Source organism: Nematolebias whitei, chromosome 7 (genome assembly GCF_014905685.2).
Source record: "Nematolebias whitei isolate Nwh7 chromosome 7, NemWhi1, whole genome shotgun sequence".
Lineage (NCBI taxonomy): Eukaryota > Metazoa > Chordata > Actinopteri > Cyprinodontiformes > Rivulidae > Nematolebias > Nematolebias whitei.
In genome coordinates, this window is record NC_056504.1 from 39,696,654 (window position 1) to 39,706,622 (window position 9,969).

General features: G+C 39.4%; 1 protein-coding gene across 2 annotated transcripts in view; it reads left to right on the forward strand.

Annotated features, from left to right (window-relative positions):
- Nucleotides 1–8,128, forward strand: part of capzb (capping actin protein of muscle Z-line subunit beta) — a 22,544-nt gene extending 14,416 nt beyond the window's left edge. Inside the window, exons 6-10 of one of the 2 annotated variants that reach the window (XM_037678866.1) lie at nt 875–991; nt 1,084–1,149; nt 2,348–2,424; nt 3,488–3,589; nt 7,221–7,294. In XM_037678866.1, coding sequence (XP_037534794.1) covers nt 875–991; nt 1,084–1,149; nt 2,348–2,424; nt 3,488–3,581 — 354 coding nt within the window. In that variant the 3' untranslated portion in view covers nt 3,582–3,589; nt 7,221–7,294. Of the gene's footprint in view, nt 1–874; nt 992–1,083; nt 1,150–2,347; nt 2,425–3,487; nt 3,590–7,220 lie in introns of both variants that reach the window. The other variant, XM_037678867.1, reaches the window with a different exon arrangement.
- The last annotated feature ends 1,841 nt before the right edge of the window (nt 8,129–9,969 follow it).

Below are 9,969 nucleotides of genomic sequence, written 5' to 3' on the forward strand. Positions count from 1 at the left end.
AGATAGATGTGTTTGTGTATAATATATATAACATACATTATGGTCTGTTCAGCATCCAACATGAAGATTTCAAAGATGCTGTGAAAACCTCTGTCATGTCAGTTTGATGTAAATCAAGCTCATTACTTCATATCACAATCTTTATTTTGAAGATAACCATATTTGAATCAAGATAATTGTTTAAAAAAAATCATTTTTCTCCTGATTCTTCAGTCCTGCTCTGTCTCGTTTAAAAATAATGTTTTTAACAGGTTAATATTATTTCCACTTAGAACGTCCAGTTGGCCTTTCATTTCTATACTAAATCTAAAATGAAAGTAAACTGTTGCTCTGATCAATAGTTATTTCCTTTATCTATTTTTTTATTTGGCTCTGGGTTGTATTTGAACTAAGCTATTTCACAGCTGAAGTCATCTTTGAACTAATTTGTTCAGTCCGTTCTGATTAGGATCGAAGTCTGTAGGACCTAACTCTTCTTTAAGGACTCATCCCGACAATATGTGCCTTTTTTATGCTATTTAAGGTGAACAGTTTCACAATATGAAACCTTGTAAAAAATAAAAAATAAATTTATATATTTTTTCAGTTGTATAGTAAAGCTTTAATGCTTACAAAAACTTTGACTCTTAAAGGCTTTAACACAACAGACCCTTAAAACTGAATGCTTTTTTTTTTTTTTTACATAAATTCAGGCTGCTTTGTTACGTTTAAGGGTTAGGTTGTGTGATTACATGCCTAAATCCTGCCTGGAGTTGATGAGTGGTTTAGTTTCTGCACACAGATCATGGCAGATAAAAGTCTGAGGAGAATAAAAGCAGTTTAAGTTAATCAAATAATGGTTTTAAATTTAATTTTTTTTGGGGTGTGCTTTCAGGAGAAGTCCAGCGGTCGCACTGCTCACTATAAACTCACCTCCACCGTCATGCTGTGGCTTCAGACGAACAAGACCGGCTCTGGTACCATGAACCTGGGCGGCAGCCTCACAAGACAGGTAGAATGCTGCTCTGGACAGAAGTACTTCCAACTTGTAAAACAGTGCTGCTGTTTTTCTGTAAGTCGAGCCGCCTCTCTTCTCTGTCACAGATGGAGAAAGACGAGACGGTTGGAGAATCCTCGCCTCACATCGCCAACATCGGACGCCTTGTTGAAGTTCGTGACTCATAGACCACTGGGTCCTAACGGCGTCTTGACGACGATTTATAGAAATCCAATTCAGTTTTAAAGATGTTACTAATGGCAGTATAGTGATAAGTGCTTTGCTAACTTGGCAACAAAATGTAAACGCTACACAATGAAAGATCATTATAAAGACGGCACAAACTCTTGGATAGAAGTTCTAAAATTCATCATTTCATTTGTAAAACAGAAACGTGCTCATCAGTTTGAAAAAAACACTGAAATGTGATGAGACACGTTGCTGCCATCCAAAGGTAGCTTTGTTTATTCTAACGTTTAGATTTTTGGCAAACAAAAGAATCTAATTTACAGGAAGTCTTCATTTGTGACACATTTCATTAACACAGTTCAGAGACATTTGAGTTGCACTATTCTTATTTAGTACACAACTTTTAGCAGGCTTAATTATCTAACAGATGGGATATGAAATAAACAAGTTTAAAAATATTAGTGACTTCATGTAGGTCTGTGTCAAATACAGAAATTTTGAAGCAAGAAACTCCACTATGGGGAGTTGCAGACATCCTCTGTTCACACTTTGTGAACGGAACGTCCGAGTTGGGTTTGATTAGGTGAATATAAAGCGTTGTACTTCTTGTTGTTTCCATGCTCCAGCACACCTGAGTCGATGGCTGCATTACCTCGATGTTCTGCTGAAGCCTGTTAATCACCTATCGATTCAAATCCAGTGTGTTGGAGCAGAGAAACTTCTAAAACATGCAGTATAGTGGCCTCGCAGGACCTGGAGTGGGCATCCCCATTAAAGACCAATAAAGATTTTAAGCTAGTGATCTTGCAAACAAACCAGCTTGTTGCCAGGTGATGGATCACCAACTTTCATCAAACTACATCAAATTTTTTAAGCCTTTAATATGGAGAAAAAAACGATAACTTAATATTCAAAAATTATTCATTGTGAATCATTTTGCCATTGTAGAAAGAGGTGAAAGTGTGGGAACCAAATTCATACCTTTTATTTACAGACAACACAAACTGCAAAGTTACATTTTGTAATCTGATTAAAACGTGACTTTAAATGTAACTGGAACAAAAATAGTTATAGAAAACTGTGTACCCCAGCCTTGTGGCGTTCACATGTGCAGTAGATATTCCAGGTAAAGATAAAGAGATTTAAAACCAGACCTGTATTGTTGCTTGTGTCTTGTTTCAGGATATGGAGAACAAGATTCGCTCCACACTGAACGAAATCTACTTTGGGAAAACTAAGGACATTGTAAACGGTCTAAGGTAACTTCCTGCTGTTTTTACTGCTTCCTGTTGACCTTTGAGTAGCTGAACATTTTTTACCCCTTTTTTTCTCACTACTTTATTTAAAGGTGTGCTTTCCCTGTTTCACTACGCTCATCCTTCATCTCAGTGTTTTTCTTCAAACATTTTTTTAAAAACTTTTGATTTAGGGCTGGACAATAATTCGATATCGATATACATCACGATATACTTTTATTCAATAGCGGGATATGAGTTTTAAGCACATTTTTGATATTTCAATATGCATTACGATTTAATTACAGCGGTTCACTGACGCATTTCTTTTTCTGTCTGGTTGAAGCGGCCGCTTTAGTTTCAGCCCAAACAGAAAAAGCTCGTGTCCAGAAGGAGTCAGCGGTTGCAGGCAAGGCTAGGCTAATCCAACGCACGTTAAGTTTTCGCTTCAAAATGAGTGCCCATGACCGTCGGAATGTGACTGAACAAGCTTTCACAAGCAAAGAGAAAGCAGATGACGTAACTGATAAGAGAGGAAAGACTAATTCGGCGGTGTGGAAGTGGTTCGGCTTTGTAAGATCAGATAAACTGCAGGTTTCAGTCAGTGTGCTGCAAAATGTGACGGAGAGTCGTTCCAACTAGCGGTGGGAACATCTAACTTGTTCCACTCGATGGAATATGCCGAGTCACAAGATGAAGCACAATAAAAGTTTGAGCCAACGTGTCCCTGAAACAACGCCCCCGCTGTATGAAGAGAAACGCATGCAGCAAACGGTTAGGGTTATGTTGTAGTTTAAAGTCAGAACTATTAATATTGACAAAGTTGAGAGTTTTGTGTTTATTTGACAGTGATTTCAAATTTCTTTGAAGGCTAATTACAAATAAAAGTGAACATTAATTTATTTGTACAGCTTGTCTGAGGCTTTTATTTATCGGAATTATATCGTTATCGGCCGAAATGAAGAAATATATTGTGACAAAAGTTTTGGCCATATTGTCCAGCCTTACTTTGAGATCACATTTCTGCTGCCCTTCATGTACGTGTTTTCCATCATAAATGTTCTGCTGCTTCTCCTCTGTGCTCCAGATCTATTGAGTCTTTGCCTGATAATCAAAAGTACCGGCAGCTCCAGAGGGAGCTGTCGCAGGTCCTCACTCAACGCCAAATCTTCATTGATTAGGGTCCGAGGTACAGCCACGTGTTTGAGTGTGGATGCACTTGTATGTCAGTCTTTTTAACTTCAGATATTTTGGAATGGTTAAGTCATCACTAGAATAGAGTTGCTAATAAGTAAATTATTTACAGAGGCATCGTGTGGAAATACAAAAGGTCCTTTCTGCTTGTGTTTGAGGACGATTAAAACTAGTTGGAGAATAAAGCTAATTTTTTAATTATGTAGTCGCGTTATCCTTGAATCTGACTTGTTTGTGTATAACTTGCATGCTGGTCGTGCAGTATTGAACTCTGAGCAGCTCTGAAAGGCATGGTGTGCAGGTTTGTTTCCCATTAGTCTAACAGATGATCTGATGGTAACACACTAACCGTTGATGCGGTTAAACGAGCCACTATGTTTAGTTTGTGTTTGTCACCTTAAAGTTTTATGAGATGTGCTTTTCTTCTCTGTGAAGCATTTTAAAATATTTTTGCAGGAGTTCATGAAAAGTCAAAGGTATTCAACAAAAGTTTTAAGTTCAAATATTTAATACTTTTTATTAAATGAAAGTGAACAGTGTTGATGCACTTGTATTTCTGCATAAGCACTTAATAGATTGTCAGTAAAACGGATTCGGCAGCATGATCAGTTTCACATTACTGTGTGCAGTCGGTGTGTAAATTATTGTGACCGACTTCACGTTCTTCCCTCAACAGAGTGTAAACCCAAACTAACGCCCTTACTGCATTAATGTCTCAGGCTTTCTTCTAAAATAGACCTCAGATCCTTTAAAGTGAGCTTTTGTAGAAAGGTTGTGAATATCTTACCTGTTATAGATGACTCTTAGGGGGGACAAAATCATTTTGGAGACGGGCTGTGTTTGAAACGTTCACTCATTCATAGGCCTGTCGCGATAAACAATAAAACGATAAATAAATTAATCGCATGATAAATGAAAATTATCAACCTCATTTTAATTTATCAGCTTTATCGTTTCTTCGTGTCTCTCTCTTTCTACTGAAGACACCGGATGACAAAAAGCTCAACTCTGCTCTTCACTGACCCCTCCCTTTCTCTTTTTTCTTTAAAATCTGTTTTAACTGTCCATAATCGCGTTTTTGGGTCGTTTAAAGCAGCTAAACTGAGAAACTAAGCTACAAGCTAAGCTAACAGGCTGACTTCTGGAAAAAACCTCTGTCCTGTCGAAGCTCCAAAATTCACAGTTGAAACCCGTGCCTTTGTCTAAAAAGTTTTTTGTCTGCAAAAAGAAGCTGAGAACTTGTTTAGTGATTTAAAAAAAAAAATTGAATTAAAAGCTTTGTGTGAAAAATGCTGTGCTAAAGAGCTTAAACCGCACCAAGCGTTCGCCATTTAGAGAACAGAAAAACAGGAACAAGAGACAGCCCATGTCACGTCAAGGGGCCTCCCTCCCATTTTTATTTTTCTTAGAGACACGCTGCTCGCTCCCTCATTATCCATCCTTCGGTTCAAACAGTCTTGTACTTCCATCCAGTGGTCAAAAAAAGTACTACACACAAATTAACCAATATTTCTTCTAACATTTGACAATAATTACTAATTATTGTCAAATTTCAACAATCTTATTGTTTATCACAATAATTTCTGAGACAATTAATTGCCCAGAATAATTAGTTATTGTGACAGGCCTACTGTCGTCACTAGATTGCATTCTAAATGAGGGATGGAGCATTTCAAACACTGTTTGAAGGCTGCACACTTAATAATTAGGCACAAAGTTTTTAGTTGGGTGTCGCATATATAAATGACAAAACAAGTCTGAATAAATGTATGAATTAGACACGATGGACATAATAAATTAGCTGGTTTTGCTTAAGAAAATGTAATTGATATGATTGGTCTCTAAAATTTATTACATATTTATTATATACATTTATTTATTTGTATCTTTACACACAACCTCAGACTAGCTGTAACACTTGCACTATACTAATATTGTGAACGTTGCTTGTAAAATATTTTTGAGTAGCAGCTGTTTTGAGAACTGGAATCTGATCGTAAATATCAAAAACAAGCCGTGTGTAATTCACACGGTTGACATGAGGCTTGCTTTACAACACAACACACACAGCACATCTTTAACATGTTTCATGTTTAAATCTTCTAATTGCAGTTTCTCTTCACACTTTTCTAATAATTTCTCAGCTCAGTCAGAAGAGGAGACAATGTAATTGATGTTGGAGACGTCCATGTTTTTAACGAGCATTTTTAACAAGTTTGAAAATCACTGAGTTGTGGATGTTAGCATTACGCACAATTATTCTGTTGTCAGCTCAGGTTGCAATGCATTATGGTCTTTTTTTACCAATGTAGTGTACAACTTGTGCACACTACTTTCAGTGGAGGTTTTAGGGCTCTACATAGTGGATAAATAAATTCTAGTTCAACTGTGGAGGGCACAGCTAGCCAAAATGTTAGCTTTGCTAACCCATATTCCTCTAATAAAAAAAAAAAAGCTTTGCCAATTCTAAACCCACTGTTTTCCCTACCATCATACAAGCGGGGGGCCCCGTCAACCGAAACACACAAACGCACACATGCACTGCACCCCCCCCCCCCCCCCCATGTAGCATGGGGCGCAATACAAACGTGCTATTAAAAATGCTAACGTACCGCTCTGCTACACACACCCATTGACAATTATGTCACGAGCACCCCGCCAACGGAGCTGATCTAGGGAAAACACTATTAAGCCATTAAACAAGTAAAAAAATTAATAAATTTGTGGAAGCTAACGCTAAACCGCTAACTGCTAAGACGACTGTCACTCAGTCTGCGTCACACGTCTTCGTTTCCTTCCAGTTAAAGCTGCGTCGACCAATCACGTCTTGTCACGTGTACACGTATAGCGTGCCTAACGGACTCTTAGACACACCCACGACAGGAACAAGCTTGTGAATTTTGTAAGTGGACTTAAAGTTGGCAAAACGTAATTTAGCGAAAGCTAATTCCTCTGTTTCCAAAGATGGTGGAAACGCTAATCCGCTAAACAAAACAAAAAATTAGTTCCGCTGCTAGCTGTTAGCAGATTAGCAGAACTGTGCCCATCACTGCAGTTCAAGTTTCAAACGGCACTCTACAATGTCTGACTCGCATATTTGGTGAACTACAGTGAATGAGTGGACAACTCAAACACAGCCTGGATCGATGAGCTAATGACTAGTCCGAGACCAAAATGGTTTCCTGCTGTCTTAAAACAACTCCAGTCTCAAACATTTCATAATGGTTTGTTTAAATGCTGTTCTATAAACCTTTACATTTCTAATAATGTCACATTGGTCATTCCTTCTGGAAGTCTCCATGGATGCATCGAAAGTGCTACAGATGGCTGCTGCCGTCTTCTGCGCTGGTAAATTTCCACAGAATAAATTGTAAGTAACAGTGCAGTGTGAAACTGGAGGTGGTGCAAAGGTTTGAAAAACGGCTTTTAACACGAACCACTAAGAAACGTTTCTGATGGTTTTCAGAATAAAACTCCAAACTGACGTTTCGTCAAAGAACCTGTTACAAATAAAATATTTTTTAACCTTTCTATACAATCCCACTGTAAAAGATCTGAACGCTCCCTGTTTAAATTCCGGTGGGTTTTTTGCACATTGTGACTCTCTCCTTTCTTTTTGTGCACAGGAGTGTTCAGTCGCAGGCCGACATCATGCAGAAGCAGGCGATGAAGGTCGACCTAATGAATGCACTCAAACGCAAACAAAACAACTAGTCGCTCATGTTTTTCTTGTCTTTCACTGTCTCCGCCTCACTCGCCATCTTCTGTTTCTTTACGTCTCTCCCTCCATACCCGTTTCTGTGTTGCACCTGTTTATTTGTTGGAAAAAAGGAGAAAATGCTTAGCTTTTTATTTTCCTGTCCTGTTTTTTTTTTTGTTTTTGTTTTTGTTTTGTTTCCATGAAGCCATTCTCTTCTCTCTGTCCCCTTGTGTTAATAATATGATGGTATTACCTCGTTTATGATAATCTTACAGTGTAGTTATAATCCCTGATGCGTTCTCAGCGACTGTGGCCCCCGCTCTGCCTCGGCGTCGAGGACTCGGACTGAGCTGTCGGTTGCTGTAGGCTCGACGGTGTCGTCAGATTTATCTGATTATATTTGTATAGAGTTCTAACTGTCCACGTTTGACTGTCGGATATCCAGGTGATGTGAACACGAGGACGGCCTTTTCTCTGTGCACAACCATGTTTTTTTACACTTTGTTTCACTCTGTCTGCATGTATGTGAGCTGTGCGGGAGCACGGGGATGGACTGTTATCACCCTGCCACAACTCCCCACCCCCACCTCAAACAAAAGCAGAGTATAAAAAACATGACGGTTGCTTCCCCTTCTTTTCAGCTCTTCTCTCTACTGTCTTTGTTGGGGGTTACTTATTTTTGTCGTCTCAGTTGGAACATTTTAGTTTCCACTTTGGAGGGGAAATTTTTGTTGTATTTTTGTTTGGATTTTTTTTTTTTTTTCGTGTTTTGTAAAAGCTTATAATTCACATTGTATTAGAGCTCGCAGCAACAATAAAAACTGTAAAAAGCTGCACTCGCCTGTTTCTTCTTATAGATGTGACACTCTGTGCAGGTAGTGGATAAACTAAACTAAATACAAACTGCAACACCAAACACTTGACCACATGGCCCAAACCAAACATTTGGAAACCAAACGATTAAAGATTTTGATTCTATTATTTTACATTTCTGACTTCTTTCAGTTTTCTCTCTTGAGGAGTCTCCACAGCGAGTCCTCTTCCATCTCACTGTCCTCTTCATCCTCTGTCCTCTTCCATCTCACTGTCCTCTGCAGCCTCTGTCCTCTTCCATATCACTCTGTCCTCTTCATCCTCTGTCCTCTGCAGCCTCTGTCCTCACTCCAACTACCTCCATGTCCCCTCTAACTGCATCCATATATCTCCTCTGTCTTTTTCTTGGCAGCTGCATTTCTAACATCCTTCTACCAATATACCCACTGTCCCTCTGGACATGTCCAAACCATCTCAGTCTGGCCTCCAACTTTACTTCCCAGTTCTTCAACCTGTGCTGTAACTCTGATGATCTCATTCCTAATCTTATCCATCCATGTCACTCCTAAGGAGAACCTCCCAACATCTTCATTTCTGCCACTTCCAGTTCTTTCTCCTGTCTTTTTGTCAGTTCCACTGTTTCCAGACCATACAACATAGCTGGTCTCACCACTGTCTTGTAAAAATTTCACTTTTGAAACTTTTCTCCATCCACTCCATCCTGCCTGGACTCTTTCACCTCTATACCACACTTCCCATTTTCCTGAACAGTGGACCCCAAGTACTTGAAGTCCTGCACCTTTGTGTCCTCTGCTCCTTGTAGCCTCACTGTTCCACTGGCCTCCCTCTCATTCACACACGTGTACTCTCTTACTCTGGCTGACTGTCATTTTTCAAGTGCATACCTCCACCTCTCCAAGTTCTTGCACCTGTTCCCTGTTCTCACCACAGATCACAATGTCATCTGCAAACATCATAGTCCACGGGGATTCCTGCCTGACCTCATCTGTTAGTCCATCACCAGAGCAAACAAGAAGGAGCTCAGTGCCAATCCTTGATGCACTCCCACCTCCACCTTGAAGCTATGTCACTCCTACAGCACATCTCACCACTGTCCTGCTGTCCTCGTACATGTCCTGTACCAGTCTAACATACTTCTCTGCCACTCCAGGTTTCCTCACGTAACACCTCCTCTCTCTGCACTCTGTCAGATGCTTTTTCTAAATCCACAAAGAGACAATGGAGTTCTTTCTGACCCTCTCTGTACTTCTCCATCAGCATCCTCAAAGCAAAGATATCTGTGGTGCTTATTCTCGGCATGAAACCATACTGCTGCTCCACTTGACAAAACACGTGGTAAGGCCCTAATGCACCACGTGGCCCTGGCTCATCACGTTTACCATACATGTCACTCGGTCAAAACTAAACAGCTTAATAAAGTGAACGGGTCAAGATATGATTCCTTTCAAAGAGCAGTTTATCCAGTCTACGTCTGAGACTTTTTTTTTTTTTTACCGCTCCAAGTTCACAGATGACATGCTGCATTTCAGGCTGGTGAAAAGCTAGGGCATCTGAGCCTTGCCAGCTTTACTGGGTTATTGGAAAATGGCATTTTTAATGGGCACTGTAGCTCATAACCATTAAAACAGTCTCCTACAAAGACTGAACTGGATTCCAAAAATGTTAAATTTGTGGGAACTTGGTTATCAGAATGCACACCTTACATTTTTCTTTTAATGTGCTACATTTTGAAAGTAAAGTACTGCATAACAAAATCGCTTTTGCACTTTATAGTCATATTTTAAGTATAACGGGTCTGAAATGCTCTGTTGTTTGAGATATTTAAGAAAAATCTGATTTTG